General features: G+C 40.1%; 4 protein-coding genes across 4 annotated transcripts in view; all 4 read right to left on the reverse strand.

Annotated features, from left to right (window-relative positions):
* Positions 1–1,262: 1,262 nt before the first annotated feature.
* LOC116220963 (GTPase IMAP family member 7-like) lies at positions 1,263–2,437 on the reverse strand. Its single transcript, XM_031569885.2, has 2 exons — positions 1,730–2,437; positions 1,263–1,276 (listed from the first exon to the last, which is right to left on the reverse strand). Exons 1-2 carry the CDS (start codon positions 2,310–2,312, stop codon positions 1,263–1,265), a joined length of 597 nt encoding a protein of 198 aa, XP_031425745.1. The 5' UTR covers positions 2,313–2,437.
* On the reverse strand, positions 2,404–5,833 carry LOC116220964 (GTPase IMAP family member 7-like). Its single transcript, XM_042708125.1, has 3 exons — positions 5,794–5,833; positions 2,806–3,507; positions 2,404–2,414 (listed from the first exon to the last, which is right to left on the reverse strand). Exons 1-3 carry the CDS (start codon positions 5,831–5,833, stop codon positions 2,404–2,406), a joined length of 753 nt encoding a protein of 250 aa, XP_042564059.1.
* A 30-nt stretch (positions 5,834–5,863) lies between these two features.
* On the reverse strand, positions 5,864–6,729 carry LOC116220965 (GTPase IMAP family member 9-like; the record flags this gene model as incomplete). Its single annotated transcript, XM_031569887.2, has 1 exon — positions 5,864–6,729. A coding segment is annotated over exon 1 (603 nt), but the record flags the coding sequence as incomplete, so codon positions are not given.
* A 316-nt stretch (positions 6,730–7,045) lies between these two features.
* The window catches only part of LOC116220966 (GTPase IMAP family member 4-like), a gene marked incomplete at both ends in the record, with an annotated part of 30,078 nt that continues 16,087 nt past the window's right edge, over positions 7,046–21,036 (reverse strand). The window contains one exon of the mRNA XM_031569888.1: positions 7,046–7,677. Coding sequence (XP_031425748.1) covers positions 7,046–7,677 — 632 coding nt within the window. The remainder of the gene's footprint in view (positions 7,678–21,036) is intronic.

The following is a 21,036-nucleotide window of genomic DNA, read 5'->3' on the forward strand; positions in this document are numbered from 1 at the left end:
GGTCTACCAAAGAATGGTTGAGGCAGAGGACATGTTGCAGTTTGAAACGACCAGGTCAAAGTCTAGACTCCAACAGAAATGCAGTGATAGAACATGAGGCAGGGTGGTCCTGCAAGAAAGGCCATTAACATCACTGAGTACCTCAGTATGGAAGAACAGGCCAAAATCCTCCCAACTGTTGTGCAGGATTGATCAAGAGCTCACTGATTGTTAAAGGTGTTGACACCAGTTATTGGAAGAAAGGGTTCACATACTTTTTTCACCCTATGGTCAATTAATGTGGGATCAGTTAGTCCTAAAGAAATAATGAAGAAGCATTTTTTACATCTATTGTGAATGAATATTCTAATTGCTTCTCTTTATCAGTTTACATGTCTTAGATTAAGATCTGATTACACTTTAGGTCATATTTATGCAGATTTTCAGGACTCTCTGAGGGGTTCTCTAACTTTCTAGCATCTCTCTACATATTTCACCAAACACCCAATATGATGATGCACTACCTTGATGCCAGTGTCTTTGGAAAGAAACTCCTGCAAGTTGGCACCATTGATATACTCATTAGCAATGAGAATATGTGTATTACTTCTGGCTACAGCAATCATCCGTACGATGTTGGGGTGAGATAAACGCCTGAAAAAAAGAATTAAAACTAAGACTATTTTTTGTAATAACACTTTCGATACAAGAACTGATGGCTAATGATCATTGAGGGCAGCATATCTTTACTGTATGTATTATTTTTTTAATTCTCTCCAGAATGACTTAAATAAAATGCGTAACAACCATAGTTTCAGGTTGATTTTGTATGAACTGTATTAGATTACTGATTACTACCACAATTGCATGAATTTTAATTACATAGGGTACAAGTCCCACTTCAATGTAAAACACAAAGGCATACGTACAAATGTATACACACATATAGTCTTACCAAGGTATAATTAATTCATTTGTAAACACTGGATTGTCTCCTATTGCTATCATCTTTACAGCAGCAGGAGTTCCCTGGTATGATCCTCTGTAAACTGTTCCATAGGAGCCACGTCCGATGCATTCATCATAATTTACAGTTATTGTCGACTCATCCACAAATGGAACGTTTCTTTCTAAGACTAAAAGAAGGGGGTTATGTGATGAAAACAAAGGATTATACATCAAACGCATGTACTGTACCACTTACAACTGTATATGCATTACATATTTGATGTGTTCATGAATAATGTATCATTTTATGAGGGCTTGATTTAAGAAACTGAGTTTTACTGATTCGTATCTGATAATGGAAAAACGTTTGAGGATACTTCAACAAGAAGTTAACTTGTAAAAAAAAATTAAAAACTTTACACTTACCTTTCTGCTCAGCACATGGTGCTTTTCTATCTGCTGGTATCAAGGAAGGCTTCTGTTGTCCAAAGCTTTGAGTCGAGGCAGCAGCGCTCAGCTGCTTCAAGGGCTTTATGAGCTCAGATACAAGTCCTGATTTAGCAGAGTCATATCCAGGATCTAACCTTGAGTAATCATCAGGTAGGCCTTTTACAACTGTACAGACTGAAAATATGGAATTAATAATTCAGGCACAAGCAATCCATATTATAGCACTATGATGAATTTCCACATAATATCTGTAATTCATTAATGTAATTCATATGATGTTAAACTTAAATATACATCAATGCAAATCACAAGTGGGGAATTTTCATAAAATGTGAAAAAAATATATACTGACATTTAGGAGGGTGTTCAATACTCCGCCCACCACTGTTTCCTGCCACCATCTCTTCTATCTTCTCCAGCAGCTCTGTCACCTGGTCACCATCTCTCTTGTTATTCTTTACAACATGATACCTGTTTCCACATTTCTCTATAACCCACTGCAGACCTTTTCCTTCTCTATCGATGTGCTGCTCAATGGTTGTGTTTCCCAGCCGGTCCCCACGGGTGAACAGCACTATAGTGTCTCCCCAGACTCTCTCACCCAGGAGCTCCAGGTGTTCCTGCGCTGCTCTTCTGTGTGTCTCTGTGAATGAATCTTTTGCATCAATGACCAGCAGTACAGCATGGGGTCCTGGAGGACACAGAGACACACTGAGGACAATCTCTTGTTTATCACGTTCAGGAGTGTCCATTACAGAACGAGTGTGATACCATCCAGGTGCCTCCACTACAGTGATGTGTCTCCCTGCTGTTTCTCCCTCTCTCTTCACACACTCAGCTGTTTTTCTTGAGGTATCAAACTCCTCTCTTCCCAAGATGGTGTTTCCTGATGAACTCTTCCCTTCCCATCTGCTTCCCAGCAGTACAATCCTCATGTCTGAGATATGTGGAGCACCATCTGGAAACAGACATCATGACACTGCTAAAGACACTGAACATCATGCAACATCATATTAATGCACCTGCCTATGGTTTTACTGTAACAGAATAATCATCCACATTGTCAAATGAACTCTGATCTTGTGTGTTTTCATGCATGTAGATCTGTTTTAGGGTTGTTTGCTTTGGGTTTAGTGACAATGAGGGATATATAAAGCAGTTGCCTTATGTGTATAAAAAAATATTACAAACATTAATGTGTATGATTATGTGTGTGTGTGTGTGTGTGGAGGGTGCCTATGTGTATGTATGTATTTGTGTTTAAAGAGGCATAGATAGATAGATAGATAGATAGATAGAGGGAGAGAGAGAGAATGAAAGAGGGATAGAGAGAGAATGACAGAGGGAGAGACCGAGAGAGAATGAATTGAGTAAATAAGAGTTGTGGTATGTAAATTTCTAGGTCCGTTAGCTTAACATTTCTCTCACCTGATGATCTGAGAGTCTCTCTGTGCTTCTGCACCTTCATCTTCCTCTCCTCGGCTCTTCTCTCATCTTTCTTCTTCTTCATTGTCAGTTCTTTCATAATATTTGCATCGAAGTAAAGGTGATGACCTCTGTTTCCTGCCACCATCTCTTCTATCTTCTCCAGCAGCTCTGTCACCTGGTCACCATCTCTCTTGTTATTCTTTACAACATGATACCTGTTCCCACATTTCTCTACAACCCACTGCAGACCTTTTCCTTCTCTATCGATGTGCTGCTCAATGGTTGTGTTTCCCAGACAGTCCCCACGGGTGAACAGCACTATAGTGTGACTCCAGACTCTCTCACCCAGGAGCTCCAGGTGTTCCTGCGCTGCTCTTCTGTATGTCTCTGTGAATGAATCTTTCGCATCAATGACCAGCAGTACAGCATGGGGTCCTGGAGGACACAGAGACACACTGAGGACAATCTCTTGTTTATTACGTTCAGGAGTGTCTATTACAGAACGAGTGTGATACCATCCAGGTGCCTCCACTACAGTGATGTGTCTCCCTGCTGTTTCTCCCTCTCTCTTCACACACTCAGCTGTTTGTCCTGAGGTATCAAACTCCTCTCTTCCCAAGATGGTGTTTCCTGATGAACTCTTCCCTTCCCATCTGCTTCCCAGCAGTACAACCCTCATGTCTGAGATATGTAGATCACCACCTGGAAACAGACACCATGACACTGCTGAAGACACTGAACATCATGCAACATCATATTAATGCACCTCTCTATGGTTTTACTGTTACAGAATAATCATACACATTGTCAAATGAACTATGATCCTGTGTGTGTTGTCTATGGGGCGCCGTTTGTAAAATGTTGCACGTTCGAAAATCCTGCTCAGTTTTGGGACATTTAGCATTATCATATGGAAAAAAAATCATGACAATATTCAAATGTCACTTTTTCAAGCATTTAGAGATAAATTCATGTAAATTCATGCGATAACTTTTCCAAGGATCATTTTTGGCAGTAACACAAAGTTGTTAAATAATATAAATCTTTCATCTAAATGTTAATGTTAAATGTTAAATGTAAATGTTAAATGTAAATGTAATTGTTAAATATAAACTTAAATGTTCGATGTTATATATAAATGTTAAATATAAGTGTTAAATGTAAATGTTAAATGTAAATACAAATATCAAATGCTAAATGTAAATGTTAAATGTAAATGTAAATGTTAAATGTAAATGTAAATGTTCAGTCTACATATCAGACTTGACGACAGAACATTACAATATTTACGGTAATTCATAGCTTTCAGTCACACTACAAGGGATACTTTGTGGGCAAAAGCGAAGATGTCGACCAACAGTGGACATCGTCGAGCAGTGCAGCCTACTCAATTACGATCGCCATCAAACACAGATCATACCACAATAGCCAGACAGAGATATCTAGAAAAAAATTACATTTAGGGAACCTGTGATCCCTTTACTGCACCCGCTGATATTTGTATTTCTATAATGTCGTAGAAGTCCCTGCCTGAGCTCCAGTTTGGAGATATTTACATCTATCTAATAGAAAATCCGTCCCCCTACACACCTCAAAAACTGAAAGCCTACCAAAAGCACAGATAATAATTTAATTTTCAGAAAGGGATGGGTTCATAACGATGTCGTCTGGAAGGTGAAAACGAATAAACATCTTCATTATCAGAGCAAAGATGATTGCCATTTAATAGCTAGCTACCAGCTAACGAGCTACATGCTGTTAGCTAGCAGCCTTTACCCTACCCAACACTGTTCTTTATCATTTGACACAATTTCCTGGTTAACACAAGTACAACCACCTGGTCTGGCGAATGACAACTGAAATTATCTTCCCAAGTATTTTCTACTGGCATTGTAGTATTACCAGTTGGATGACAAAATACAGTAGCCTAGCCTACTTGCTTAGGTACTTGTCGGAATCTCAGAGCAGAAACCGGGTAATCCAATTTTAATCGTGTTGATGCTTTGTTTCTTGACTTTATTTCTTGATCTATTCCCGTTTTAGGTAGTTATTCTGATAAATGAGGCGACCAAAACAGGGTTACTGCTTTTATTGCAAGCTCCAAAAATAAGGCTACTTCACTGCCCGCCTGAGAAAAGTTGACCCAGAAGACGTCTACAATCAGGTGGAAACAGCCGGGCTTGTCTCCTCGCCGATTTGAACAGCCAACCGAGCAACAACTGTCTGGCATTTTACTACCTATGTCAGACAATTTTAAAGCGGATATATTAAATAATCTTGAATGAAAGAGGGTCAGTTCCTGTATAAATTCCAGTGGTAGACAGCTGTGGAGTGTATTTCTTGCCCGCAAGCTGGTAATTCTGACGTGACGTGAAAACTATGAAAGCCAATTACCGTAAATATTGTAAGGTTCAGTCTTCAAATCTGACATGTAGACTGAACATTTAACATTTACATTTACATTTAACATTTACATTTAACACTTATATTTAACATTTATATATAACATTGAACATTTACATTTCTATTTAACATTTACATTTACATTAAACATTTATATTATTCAACAACTTTGTGTTACTGCCAAACATTATCCTTACATGAATACCTCTCTAATTGTTTGAAAAAGTGACATTTGAATATTGTTGTGCTTTTTTCCCCATATGATAATGCTAAATGTACCAAAACTGAGCAGGGTTTTAGAACGTGCGACATTTTACAAACGGCGCCCCATAGTTGTCATGCATGTAGATGTGTTTCAGGGTTGTTTGCTTTGTGTTTCATGAGAATGAGGGAGATCTGGTAGCAGTTGCCTTATGTGTATAAAATAATATTACAAACATGAATGTGTATGATGTATTTGTGTTTAAAGAGAGACAAACAGATAGATAGATACATAGATAGAGGGAGGAAGAGGGAGAATGAATGAAGTAAATAAGAGCAGTGGTATGTACATATATAGGTCTGACAGCTGAACATTTCTCTCACCTGATGATCTGCGAGTCTCTCCGTGCTTCTGCACCTTCATCTTCCTCTCCTCTGCTCTTCTATCGTCTTCCTTCTTCCTCATCATCAGTTCTTTCATAATCTTTCCGTCAAAGTGATGGCCTCTGTTTCCTGCCACCATCTCTTCTATCTTCTCCAGCAGCTCTGTCACCTGGCCACCATCGCTCTTGTCATTCTCTACAACATGATACCTGTTCCCACATTTCTCTACAACCCGCTGCAGAGCTTTTCCTTCTCTCTCGATGTGCTGCTCAATGGTTGTGTTTCCCAGCCGGTCCCCCCAGGTGAACAGCACTATAGTGTGACTCCAGACTCTCTCACCCAGAAGCTCCAGGTGTTCCTGCGCTGCTCTTCTGTGTGTCTCTGTGAATGACTGATCAGAATGAATGACCAACAGTACAGCATGGGGTCCTGGAGGACACAGAGTCACACTGAGGACAAGCTCTTGTTTATCACATTCAGGAGTGTTCTCTACAGAACGAGTGCGAATCCATCCGGGTGCCTCCACTACAGTGATGTGTCTCCCTGCTGTTTCTCCCTCTCTCTTCACACACTCAGCAGTTTGTCCTGAGGTATCAAACTCCTCTTTTCCCAAGATGGTGTTTCCTGATGAACTCTTCCCCTCCATTCTGCTTCCCAGCAGTAAAATCCTCATGTCTGAGATATGTGGAGCACCATCTGGAAACAGACATCATGACACTGCTAAAGACACTGAACATCATGCAACATCATATTAATGCACCTGCCTATGGTTTTACTGTAACAGAATAATCATCCACATTGTCAAATGAACTCTGATCTTGTGTGTTTTCATGCATGTAGATCTGTTTTAGGGTTGTTTGCTTTGTGTTTCATGAGAATGAGGGAGATCTGGTAAACAGTTGATTTATGTGTATAAAATAATATTACAAACATTAATGTGTATGATTATGTGTGTGTGTGTGTGTGTTTGTGTGGAGGGTTCTTGTATGCTTGTATGTATTTTTGTTTAAAGAGGCATAGCTAGATAGATAGATAGATAGATAGATATATAGAGGGAGAGAAAGAGAATGACAGAGGGCTAGAGAGAGAATGACAGAGGTAGAGCGCGCGAGAAAATTAATTAAGTAAATAAGAGCTGTGGTATGTACATTTCTAGGTCCAACATCTGAACATTTCTCTCACCTGATGATCTGAGAGTCTCTCTGTTCTTCTGCACCTTCATCTTCCTCTCCTCTGCTCTTCTCTCATCTTCCTTCTTCTTCATCATCAGTTCTTTCATAATATTTGCATCAAAGTCAAAGTGATGGCCTCTGTTTCCTGCCACCATCTCTTCTATCTTCTCCAGCAACTCTGTCACCTGGCCACCATCGCTCTTGTCATTCTCTACAACATGATACCTGTTCCCACATTTCTCTACAACCCACTGCAGAGCTTTTCCTTCTCTCTCGATGTGCTGCTCAATGGTTGTGTTTCCCAGCCGGTCCCCCCAGGTGAACAGCACTATAGTGTGACTCCAGACTCTCTCACCCAGAAGCTCCAGGTGTTCCTGCGCTGCTTTTCTGTCTTTCTCTGTGAATGATTTAATCCCCTTAATGACCAGCAGTACAGCATGGGGTCCTGGAGGACACAGAGACACACTGAGGACAATCTCTTGTTTATCATGTTCAGGAGGGTTCTCTACAGAGAAACTACGAATCCATCCGTGTCCTTCCACTACAGTGATGTGTCTCCCTGCTGTTTCTCCCTCTCTCTTCACACACTCAGCTGTTCTTCCTGAGGTATCAAACTCCTCTCGTCCCAGGATGGTGTTTCCTGATGAACTCTTCCCACTCCTTCTGCTTCCCAGCAGTACAATCCTCATGTCTGAGATATGTGGAGCACCACCTGGAAACAGACATCATGACACTGCTTAAGACACTGAACATCATGCAAAGACATATTAATGCACCTGTTTGAGGTTTTACTGTAACAGATTAATCATCCACATTGTGAAATGAACTATGATCTTGTGTGTTGTCATGCATGTAGATGTGTTCTAGGGTTGATTACTTTGTGTTTCATGACAATGAGGAAGATCTGGTAGCAGTTACTTTATGTGAATAAAAGAATATTTTAAACATTAATGTGTATGATAATGTGTATGTATGTGTGTGGCGGGTTGTGCTTCTATTAAGGTATTAATGTTTAAAAAGGGAGAGACAGACAGACAGACAGACAGACAGACAGATAGATAGATAGATAGAGGGAGGGAGGGGGAGAGAGAGAATGACAGAGGGACAGACAGAGAGAGAGAGAATGGAGTAAATAAGAGTTGTGGTATGTAAATGTGTAGGTCCGACAGCTGAACATTTCTCTCACCTGATGATCTGAGAGTCTCTCTGTTCTTCTGCACCTTCATCTTCCTCTCCTCTGCTCTTCTCTCATCCTCCTTCTTCTTCGTCATCAGTTCTTTCATAATCTTTGTATCAAAGTAAAGGTGATGGCCTCTGTTTCCTGCCACCATCTCTTCTATCTTCTCCAGCAGCTCTGTCACCTGGCCACCATCGCTCTTGTCATTCTCTACAACATGATACCTGTTCCCACATTTCTCTACAACCCACTGCAGACCTTTTCCTTCTCTCTCGATGTGCTGCTCAATGGTTGTGTTTCCCAGACAGTCCATATGGGTGAACAGCACTACAGTGTGACTCCAGACTCTCTCACCCAGAAGCTCCAGGTGTTCCTGCACTGCTCTTCTGTGTGTCTCTGTGAATGACTGATCAGAATGAATGACCAACAGTACAGCATGGGGTCCTGGAGGACACAGAGACACACTGAGGACAAGCTCTTGTTTATCATGTTCAGGAGTGCTCACTACAGAACGAGTGCGATACCATCCGAGTGCCTCCACTACAGTGATGTGTCTCCCTGCTGTTTCTCCCTCTCTCTTCACACACTCAGTTGTTTGTCCTGAGGTATCGAACTCCTCTCTTACCAGGATGGTGTTTCCTGATGAACTCTTCCCATCCCCTTTGCTTCCAAGCAGTACAATCCTCATGTCTGAGATATGTGGAGCACCACCTAGAAACCCACATCATGACACTGCTAAAGACACTGATCATCATGCAACATCATATTAATGCACCTGCCTATGGTTTTATTATAACAGAATAATCATCCACATTGTCAAATGAACTCTGATCTTGTGTGTGTTCATGCATGTAGATGTGTTTTAGGGTTGATTGCCTTGTGTTTAGTGACTGAGGGAGATTCAGTAGCAGTTGTCTTATGTGTATAAAAGAATATTACAAACATGAATGTGTATGATTATGTGTTTGTGTGGAGGGTGCTTGTATGTATGTATTGTATGTATTTGTGTTTAAAGAGGCATATATAGACAGATAGACAGATAGATAGATAGAGGGATAGAGAGAGAATGACAGAGAGAGAGACTGAGAGAGAATTAATTAAGAAAATAAGAGCTGTGGTATGTACATTTTTAGGTCTGACAGCTGAACATTTCTCTCACCTGATGATCTGAGAGTCTCTCTGTGCTTCTGCACCTTCATCCTCCTCTCCTCTGCTCTGCTCTCATCTTCCTTCTTCCTCATCAACAGTTCTTTCATAATCTTTGCATCAAAGTCAAAGCGAAGGCCTTTGTTTCTGGCCACCATCTCTTCTATCTTCTCCAGCAGCTCTGTCACCTGGCCACCATCACTCTTGTCATTCTCTACAACATGATACCTGTTCCCACATTTCTCTATAACCCACTGCAGAGCTTTTCCTTCTCTCTCGATGTGCTTCTCAATGGTTGTGTTTCCCAGCCGGTCCCCCCAGGTGAACAGCACTATAGTGTGACTCCAGACTCTCTCACCCAGAAGCTCCAGGTGTTCCTGCGCGGCTCTTCTGTATGTCTCTTTGAATGAATCTTTCACATCAATGACCAACAGTACAGCATGGGGTCCTGGAGGACATAGAGACACACTGAGAACAATCTCTTGTTTATCACGTTCAGGAGTGTTCATTACAGAACGAGTGCGATACCATCCGAGTGCCTCCACTACAGTGATGTGTCTCCCTGCTCTTTCTCCCTCTCTCTTCACACACTCAGCTGTTTCTCCTAAGGTATCAAACTCCTCTTTTCCCAGGATGGTGTTTCCTGATGAACTCTTCCCCTCCATTCTGCTTCCCAGCAGTACAATCCTCATGTCTGAGATATGTGGAGCACCACCTGGAAACAGACATCATGACACTGCTAAAGACACTGAACATCATCCTACAGTTTTTTCCAATTATTTTAACTCTTGTATCAATACCATGAACACTTTTCCCAAACACTTAACACAGTGGGCTTTACAGACACACACCTCCACATATTAGTTAACCTTTGGTGCAAAATGCACTACAACCACCAAAACACAACTCATGCTGCCGTAACATAAGCACATGTTCTCTCTCAGAGTACAATGACCTAAAAAACACTAACAACTTGAAGCATTGCCAATTGCTTGTATAAAATGTTGCTGTGTAGATTACTGTAGTGTTGCATTGAAAAAAGAGAAAAAACACACACAGACAAACACTTCTTTGGACGTCAGTAATAAAGTTTGTAATATAACAGTAAGCAAATAATTCTAAAATGCTGCAATATGTTTCATTACAGCCATATGCTAAATTTGCACATGTTACTGCACTATATAGGCTTACTATATTACAACAAAAAGGCATGAATATGCTACGTCAACACAAGATACAGTCTACCAAAGTACTGTAATACCACTATAAGTCTGCTGTAGCCCTACAGTAATGCTGATCCATTCTGTCATCTGCATTTCGTGTCAAACTTTTAGATGTTTGAACTTCACATTTACGGTAATATTCTCCTCTGCATTGCACGTTGGAAATACGTCAATCCAAGCCAAGTATCTGAAGACAGTGTTGATATGTCGGTTTGCCTCTCACAATAGATGTCAAAATTGAGTTTGGCAAATTTACTGTAATTACTGTATATTGATGAATTGCATTCTTCAATCAATGTCTTTCACTGATAGCCTATGACTTACATAAAGAGCAGTACTGTAATAGTGGAAACAACTTTTCAGGAACAGTTACATCTATGTTTGCCTTCTATAGACTCTATTACTATTAGAGATAGTGAGAAGTCTGCAAGCCAAAACAAACTAAATAATCTAAATAAACTTTCTGCTAAATTAAGAATACTGTTTCTTATTCAAGCATACAATTTAATTTGTCTGTCTAAACAAAGCATCTTTCCATCTACAGTGATCTAAATTACTGTAAGTAAGGTTTTGAACTGAAAGTTAACTGTTCTGAACAGAGTATCTAAACATTGGCAAAAAATGCTGTAGTTCCACAGTGTTTTGCTGGTAGTGAACATTGACTGGGACAGGTATGCATGAATTTTGGAAGAAGGTGTCATTGCCAGCATTTGTATCTAAGCATAGGGGCAAGTATCCACAGTTTGGTTCACATGGTCTACTGGTGTGCTCCATGTGTTAAGTGTTTTGGGAATGTGAACATGGTATAGGTACAAGAACTAAAATGATTGGAAAAAACTGTAACTTCATGTGTCTGTCTAAATACAGCATCTTTCCATCTACAATGATCTAAATTACTGTAAGTTAGGTTTTGAACTGAAAGTTAACTGTTTTGAACAGAGTATCTAAACATCGGCAAAAAATGCCTAATGCTGTAGGGGCAAGTATCCACAGTTTGGGTCACATGGTCTACTGGTATGCTCGATGTGTTAAGTGTTTTGGGAATATGTACATGGTATTGATACAAGAGTTAAAATTATTGGAAATAACTGTAATACACCTGCCTATGGTTTTACTGTAACAGAATAATCATCCACATTGTCAAATGAACTCTGATCTTGTGTGTGTTCATGCATGTAGATGTGTTTTAGGGTTGATTGATTTGTGTTTCATGACAATGAGGGAGATCTGGTAACAGTTGCCTTATGTGTATAAAATAATATTACAAACATGAATGTGTATGATTGTGTGTGTGTGTTTTCAAAAGCTGGAAGGTTTGCTCACCTGATGATCTGAGAGTCTCTCTGTGCTTCTGCACCTCCTGCATCTTCCTCTCTTCTGCTCTCCCCTCTTCTTGTCCCCCAGCTCACTCAAAATCTTAGTCAAAGTCAAAGTGAATATTATAATGATATTATAATATTGAGATAATATTTGTATAACAGAAAAATACATTCTGAGTCACAGAATCACTAAAACCACTAAATCACTAAAGTCACTCAAACTTTCCTTAATGTAGCAATATAGAAGTGTACAACATGATCACTCTATGGCACACAGTGATGATAGTAGTGCATTCTGTATTTCATGCCACAGAATTATAAATGTTGGCCTAGGAAGTCTATTTCATGGGCAGAATTACTTTTGTCTTCAAAATGAGTGTTGAAAGGGAAAGGCCAGTGGCCTGAAATGATGGACTGATGCTCCCACACAACAGGAGAAGCACATCAGTGCAGTGGCAAAGGGAATTCAAAGGTCACAAAGTGAGAAGCAGTGTTGTGAGCCGCGATGGGATTGCACAGGCACTACACTAAGGTCAAGTGTGTGGAGGAGGCTGCCTGACGAAGGCAATACCTGGGCATCCTGTCACAGCAGTCGGGATGAAAGAAAAAGGGGTCGAGTTTCGGGGTTCAAATACAGTAGAGAAGTAATGGGAAATGACAATGCTAAAGTTAATTCCTTTTTATTTCATGGCATAATATTTTTTGTAGTTTCAGTAGTTGACTACATAAAAGTAATTTAAGTACTTGAACCACTATGCAAATGTGAATGTAGATTAACTACCAGTAAGTTACTGCGAAATGTATACAAGCTTCATTACATGTAGTTACATAGCAATACAAGCTTCATTACATGTAGTTCACTACTCCCCAACACTGGTGAGAAGTACATTCAGCTTTTTGTCAACAATATTAAAAGCACAGCAGCCATTTTAGCGCACAACATGAACCATCCCATCAGTTTTCTGTGCATGAAAATATGTGCTCCCTTCATGTGTTGTGCCCCATGCTAACCCAAAATGCACCAATGGTGTTTTATGGTTTTGTCATTTGATGTTTAAATAACTGGCAGTGCTTGTTTAATTGTGTGTGTATGTGATAAATTTTCTGATATTCAGTTTCTAACCTGTCTCTGTTCTCTCCCATATAGTACGACATTTTACCTGCAAAAGCCAATGGCTGTGATAACATTGTTCCTCATCACCATAACCTATAATTAGATATACACACAGACAAGGCAACTTAGATCTGTCCATTCACTTTCTCTTTATTCCCCTCCTACTCACATTTCCACTGTGGGATGCTGCTGCAGCCTTTCCACCTAATCCCCGTCTGTAAAGCACCTAGAGACCATTTCCATTGATTTGAATTGAATTGAATTAACTGATGAATGAAGGCATAGCCACGGTCACTGTAGTACAGAATGCATTCAGTCTACAAATATACAGTTTGTGAGATTTTGGGGATCTTTTATTTCATTGTTGTCACTCAGTCTTAACCTCTTATTTGTTGTAAACCCTTCATATCACTGTGTTAAAATAGATTATATGTGTTGTCTGTGACCTGGGAGGATCTGGTTCCTGTGACATGAGATTTGTTGCTTGGCACGACATTGCAGAAAACACTTAAACCACCATTGTCACTGTTCACCCTGTTTATTATGATTACCATCCATGGCATGTAGTGCGGTACCCACTATGTCATGTCCCATGTACTGCCTATTTCCATATACAACCCTGGTTACTTCATACACTGTAAACCTGAACAAGTTCAGAGTACTTAAAACTTTTGATGTAACCGATTACATAATAAAATTTGAGTACATATATTATTATTTTTAAGTAAACTTAACTTAAAAATGATACATCGGCTATACTGATTTATTTTGTTATCGTTTTCATAATTTTTAAGTTCTCTGAACTTATATTCAAATATTTTTATACTTAAATCTTTTAACCTCTATGTACTAAATTATTTTCACTCAACAACACAAAATAAAATTAAGTTTTAAGCCTTAAAAATCAAGTTCAGTGCACTTAATAGTTCAACTCAGAGTTCAACTTAATTATTCTGAGTAAATAATACTTAATAAGCTTACTTTTTTTAAGTTAACTCCGCTTGATTATTCTGAGTAGGTAATACTTAAATAGCTAACTTTTTTTAATTGAGCACTACTTATTTTCAATTATTGACCACATATACTGATTTTCTGGTTGTGTTTACAAACTGAAAGTTACTCTACAAGAAACATTCAAATCTATGTAAGATTTCTATTAAAAAGAGTGAGATGAGAAAAACTTAAGAGGTATCACATCATTTATATTTCTTGTAAAACAACTGACAAAATAAAAGATTACATTAAAGCTTTAAAGAACAGCGTTACAAAGTTAACAAGTCAACAACAAATCGTTTATTTCAACAAATAATTTTTTAAGGTGAGTAAGGACGGTTTCAGAGGTTTTTTTGTCTTCCAGACACATTAAAAAGGTTCTGTATGAGAAGGTGTGCGAGAGTTTTTTGGGATATTCTAAATTGAAAGCATATGTCAGGCCAAACAACAACATAAATGCCTCAGAAATCCTCTGCACCCAATTCAAAGATGTTCTCGCAGCTGAAGGGGTCGGGGCCCGATGTAAGGAGAGCAACAGGAGCATCATCAAAATCTGGCTCCTACTCCTCCTGCAAAACACCATCAATACAATTACCAGGAGAGTTTCAATGGAAACACTTACAAAAAAAATGGCAATTAATAATACATAGTAACAACTAATATTAAAGTTTCAGTAACAAACAAAATGTGATCACCTAGACATACCTGAAGGTCATAAGCCTCGAGGATCACCCGTAGCACCTCTGCTGTCTTGCCAGTCCGTGATGCCTGTACACAAAAAATATCTCCTTTGGTTGACTCCTCTTCTTATATGTCTACATCAAATCGGTTTGTTGTTTATATGCAACACGAATGCTGTCAGGGCAAAAAGAATATTGTAGGTCTTAACTGAAGTTCTCGACCATTATTGTTAGCTTGCTGCTAACACTTTTATCCATCAGATCCATTAAAACACATAGAAGCTAGCTAGCTGCTAAAAAAGTTACATATAACCTTAGCATGCTGATATGAAATATATGGTGTTTCTGTAGAACATGAGTTGTTTTCAACATAAACAATTGATTGTTGTTTACTTTGCACATGAACATATTTGGGGGGAAATAACCCACTAACTAGCTCTTTAGCTTCCTAGCCGCCAGCGCCAACAGTCGTGCAACTGAACTTGCTACTTGACAGCCAAAACGTGATTACTCAATAATAATTACAAAGAGGGAAATTAGCCACTTCTTATCGCAATTTCACTTGCTCCCGCAATTTTGTCGCAACAAACACCTAAAAAACACTGTTTACTTACCAGAAAAGGACGCTTAGCAGCGACAGGATTACTAAAATATCTCCTTTGGTGGGGTGAGACGTCCTCTTTTACCCGGACATGCGTCCGGCAGTGATTGCAAAATCGTCCGGGATTTTGCCTCGTCGGATATTTGTGTTTCTCTGGGTCCTTCACAAACTAGTTTTTACGCCCTTACAAGTTTAGGAAAGGGTATCTCCCTTACGTTCCACCTTCTAGCACAAGCTCTGACTGTAGCGAGAACTGTCATTGGTCGACCGGCCTCTCAGTGTTGCCAGATTCACGATAATTATCCTCCAAAGACGATTATTTTGAGCATTTAATACGATACTTCACCATTTCCAATCTGGCAACACTGAGCACCGTGCCGCTTCCACTAGTTGCATTGTTTACAACAGCACATGACATCTGCATGTGGAAAAGGTGTCAAAATTCCGTCGCGGCGGAGGGGGCGGGGTCATCTGTATGCTACACACTACCACGCCCCTCCCCGCGACGAAGTGTCCTCTTTTTCACAAACTCAAATATGGTCACCCTACAAAGTTGGTCGACTCCTCTTCTACAGGAGGAACATGCTTATAGAAGTCTAACTGATACTATACAATTATTAAGTCTGCTGTCTCTGTCTCTCATCACAAGATCTCTGATTCTGTTCTGAACTAGTCCTGCAACGACGTTGATGACGTCAGACGTCACGTTTGAATGAAACAAAAAAAATATGACTTATCAGGCAATGTTTACTCAAACAAATACATTCCAATACAATTAAAACGTCTTCATTTGCTCAGAAAACTAATACATTTAAAGTTGGGTCAACTAAATACCAGGTTTTAAGTAATGAATACATAATTTTAATAAGTTAGTAGAACTGTTTGGGTTTACAGTGTACATACTGTTACTCACACATCACTCCCATCCCGCTGCTCGTATGCAGAAGCACGCGCCACTGAGGAGCGGTATTTTTCTCTAGCCCACATCCCAACATGTGGGGTGGCCGCCTTGGTCCCTCACACTAACCCAGCAACACCCTAGCAACTACCTCAATTACCATAGCAACTACTTTTCCTTTGCATACACTGGCATTTCCTAATTCTCTTTTGAATGTTCCTTTTATTTATGTAAAGCACATTTAATTACCTTTCTGTATGAAATGTGCTGTATAAATAAACCTACCTGGCCTCACTGATTTCTTAAGAGATTATCTTGCACTGGTGCATGAGTTTAGTTTAGCATACAACTGGTGAAAAAAAGAACACGTTTGAATATTGAAGAACCTACTCTAGAGAACAAGGAGAGAAGACACACACACACTCCTCGATGATCAGAATATTAATCACCACTGACAAACACACCTCCATCATCAGAACATTAATCACCTTTGACACACACACACCTCCATCATCAGAACCTAATTTAACCACTGACACACACACACACACTCCTCTATCATCAGAACATGAATCACTACTACTCTCTGCACTACTGCAATCAGAGGGACCCTGGGACAGTAATGAGCAACAAGACTCAAACCAACGCCTAATTTAGTGGAGAGAGTTCACTGAAATAATGTCCTCTTTATGATACATATTGCTGTGTTTGGGTGTGTATGTGTGTTTGTGGGTGTGGGTTTGCAACATTATGTTGTTTGTTTGCTCTCTAGTGGACATAGACTACTAATGCACTACCTGCCTGTTCCCCTACTTTGGCTTGTGTGTGTCTGTGGAGGTGTGTCAGCTCTCTCTGGTTTGTGCTCCTTGTGAGTCTGTTCAAACCGTGGCCTTCATTCAGCTCTTATGCGTTGTGTTTCAAAAACCAGAACCAAATGAAAGAAAATCAAACATGAACACATTCAGCAGTGATGGTTATGTCATGGCTAGTCATGAACAAAGACAACATCTGGACACTCACATTCACATATTCTGATATCATCATGGGCCAAGTCGTATAGTCATATAGCATTGTTATTTAACTTCCATTAATAGCAGAAGAAGAATCTTCTAAGATCTTCCAGTAGAGAAAAAGTAACCTGGCAGGCTTGTGGTCATAAGACCAGGTCTATTTAAGATGCACTGGTTGAAAAGTAGGAAAACAGGTCCTCGATAAACTGGTTTTACCTGAAGACAGGTTAACGTTTTCTAAATGTTCAGACTCTCATAACCAAACATACGTAACCATATAAACACATATATAACCATGAACATAATACATTAAATAAAAGTACAAATATACACATTTGTCCATGTATCATCAAAGCATACCCATACACACACTGAGAGACACACAGAGATAAACACACACACACACAAAGAAAGCGCCATAAATAAGTCGATACAGTGTATCTTCGTCCCCAAATGATCTCACCTGTATCTTTGTCAAGTGCAATCTCTCTCTAAAACACACAGTCCTGCTTTTTCTCTGTCTCATAGATCCGGATCATTGTAAAACATTTGGAAGAGTATCCTGCCGAACACGATGTGCCTTCAGACAGAGTCTATTACTTCCTCCTTCTCAAACAGGTTCTGAAATGCCTCGCCTCTACCTGTGACCTCATCCATACACACTTCAGTGTGCTGTGTTGTCATGTGAGGAGTGTTTGTGTGTGTGTGTGTGTGTGTGTACGAATGTATGAAGAGTGAGTATCTGTGTGTGTGTGTGGGTCTGCATATATCTGAGGAGTCGGTGGAAATGGTCACCTACTTGACTTCACTTGACTTGAAGCAGCAGCATGTTCAGGCCTTGCAGTTTGAAGTCTCTGATCAGTGTTGTGATATAGCTGATCAGATACACAATACACTATATGCATCCTTCTGTCTTCCTATTATTGTCATCACATGCTCCATTCCATGGTGTCAACTATGTATGTCAGCAGCCTTTCTGCTACTGGATCATGTCTGCCCAAGGGAGCCTCCCCCCCTTAAGATGTAAAACACAAAAATGAACCTAAACACACTCTTACAATTCTTATATTAGTGCAATATCCACGACTTGTTACAATCATCAGAACATCATCTCTCTCACACACCTCCATCATCAGAACATTAATCACCACTGACACACACACACACACCTCCATCATCCGAACATCATCTCTCTCACACACATCCATCATCATAACATTAATCACCACAGACACACACACACACACACACACTCACCTCCATCATCAGAACATTAATCACCACTGACACATACACACACAGACCTCCATCATCAGAACCACTGACACACACACACACAAACACACACACACCTCCATCATCAGAACATCATCTCTCCCACACACCTCCGTCATCAGAACATGAATTCCCCCCTTCTCACGTGGCCCAAAAAGGGAGAAAGACTTGGACCCCCCCACCATAATTGTTGGGTCCGGGTTCCCCCACATCAGTGGATGGGTCCAATCGGAACTAATTGGACCAATTTAGCCCCATGGGCTGCCTTATTTAAAGGGTGCCTCATTGCTTAGTGAAAAGAGATTGGACAGGCATGAGAGGACTTTGAGAGCAAAGCGAATGATACATAGACAAAGCTGTAGGCTAGATGCGTGGCCCACAGATTTGTGCCTATTCTTTTGTTTTATGTTTGTTCATTTTGTATATACAGTATATACACTACCGTTCAAAAGTTTGGGGTCACTTAGAAATGTCCTTATTTTTCAAAGAAAAGCACTTTTTTTCAATGAAGATAACATTAAATTAATCAGAAATACACTCTATACATTGTTAATGTGGTAAATGACTATTCTAGGTGGAAATGTCTGGTTTTTAATGAAATATCTACATAGGTGTATAGAGGCCCATTTCCAGCAACTATCACTCCAGTGTTCTAATGGTACATTGTGTTTGCTAATCGCCTTAGAAGGCTAATAGATGATTAGAAAACCCTTGAAAACCCTTGTGCCATTATGTTAGCACAGCTGAAAACTGTTTTGCTGGTGAGAGAAGCTATAAAACTGGCCTTCCTTTGAGCTAGTTCAGTATCTGGACCATCACATTTGTGGGTTTGATTATACTCTCAAAATGGCCAGAAAAAAAAGAGAACTTTCATGTGAAACTTGCCAGTCTATTCTTGTTCTTAGAAATGAAGGCTATTCCATGCGAGAAATTGTGAAGAAACTGAAAATGTCCCACAACGGTGTGTACTACTCCCTTCAGAGAACAGCACAAACGGGCTCTAACCAGTTTAAAGAGAAGTGGGAGGGCCCGGTGCACAACTCAGCAAGAAGACAAGTATATTAGAGTCTCTAGTTTGAGAAATAGACGCCTCACAGGTCCTCAACTGGCAGCTTCTTTAAATGGTACCCGCAAAACGGTAGTGTCAACGTCTACAGTGAAGAGGCGACTCCGGGATGCTGGCCTTCTAGGCAGAGTGGCAAAGAAAAAGCCATATCTGAGACTGGCCAATAAAATATTGATATGGGCAAAAGAACACAGACATTGGACAGAGGAAGATTGGAAAAAAGTGTTATGGACAGACGAATCAAAGTTTGAGGTGTTTGGATCACACAGAAGAACATTTGTGAGACGCAGAACAGGTGAAAACATGCTGGAAGAGTGCCTGACGCCATCTGTCAAGCATGGTGGAGGTAATGTGATGGTCTGGGGCTGCTTTGGTGCTGGTAAAGTGGGAGATTTGTACAAGGTAAAAGGGATTTTAAATAAGGATGGCTATCACTCCATTTTGCAACGTCATGCCATACCCTGTGGACAGTGCTTGATTGGAGCCAATTTCCTCCTACAACAGGACAATGACCCAAAGCACACCTCCAAATTATGCAAGAACTATTTAGGGAGGAAGCAGGCAGCTGGTATGCTGTCTGTAATGGAGTGGCCAGCACAGTCACCAGATCTCAACCCCATTGAGCTGTTGTAGGAGCAGCTTGACCGTATGGTACGCAAGAAGTGCCCATCAAGCCAATCCAACTTGTGGGAGGTGCTTCAGGAAGCGTTGGGTGAAATTTCTACAGATTACCTCAACAAATTAACAGCTAAAATGCCAAAGGTCTGCAATGCTGTAATTGCTGCAAATGGAACATTCTTTGACGAAAGCAAAGTTTGAAGAACAAAATTTATATTTCAAATAAAAATCATTATTTCTAACCTTGTCAATGTCTTGACTATATTTTCTATTCATTTTGCAACTGATTTGATAAATTAAAGAGTGAGTTTTCATGGAAAACACGAAATTGTCTTGGTGACCCCAAACTTTTGAACGGTAGTGTATGTTTTGGGGTTGATGTCGAATTCCCCTTGTAAATAAATAGAGCTATTTCTGTAAGAGCCACCATCTGCTGGAGTGGTTTCCTGACTTCACCACTAAGTTCTTTCAACCTACATCCCAAAACGTGGGGTGGCCGCCTCAGTCATTTTCACACACACACACACACACACACACACACACACACACACACACACACACACACACACACACACACACACACACACACCTTTAACATCAGAACATCAGCTCTCTCACACAGCTCATCAACATTTTCCTCCTACTGCTCCTATCTGCTCAGAATCACTGACTTACACAAACACACACACACACACACACACAAACACACACTCCTGTCCATAAGTATCTTTTTCAGCTCCTGTCTATAAGAGTCTATTTTAGTTCCATCACAGCTCACCAGGGGAAACTGGTACAGCACCTGTAATCACAAGCACATCTGCTGAATCTGCCGTTTGTGTGTGTGTGTGTGTCTATATTTGCGTCAGAGAGTCTGCATGTGTCTATGTAAGTGTGTGTGACAAGTAGGGCTCTGTAGGGGGACTAGAGGTTCCAGAGGAAGTGACTACAGAC

Source organism: Clupea harengus, chromosome 7 (genome assembly GCF_900700415.2).
Source record: "Clupea harengus chromosome 7, Ch_v2.0.2, whole genome shotgun sequence".
Classification (NCBI taxonomy): domain Eukaryota; kingdom Metazoa; phylum Chordata; class Actinopteri; order Clupeiformes; family Clupeidae; genus Clupea; species Clupea harengus.

Bases quoted from the DNA above. Each gene is read 5' to 3' on its own strand.
- LOC116220963 (XM_031569885.2), bottom strand. From the start codon at position 2,312: ATGAGGATTGTACTGCTGGGAAGCAGATGGGAAGGGAAGAGTTCATCA.
- LOC116220964 (XM_042708125.1), bottom strand. From the start codon at position 5,833: ATGAAGGTGCAGAAGCACGGAGAGACTCGCAGATCATCAG. The intron at 3,508-5,793 runs GTGAGAGAAATG...GTCTGTTTCCAG, and splicing joins AGAGACTCGCAGATCATCAG to GTGGTGATCTACATATCTCA.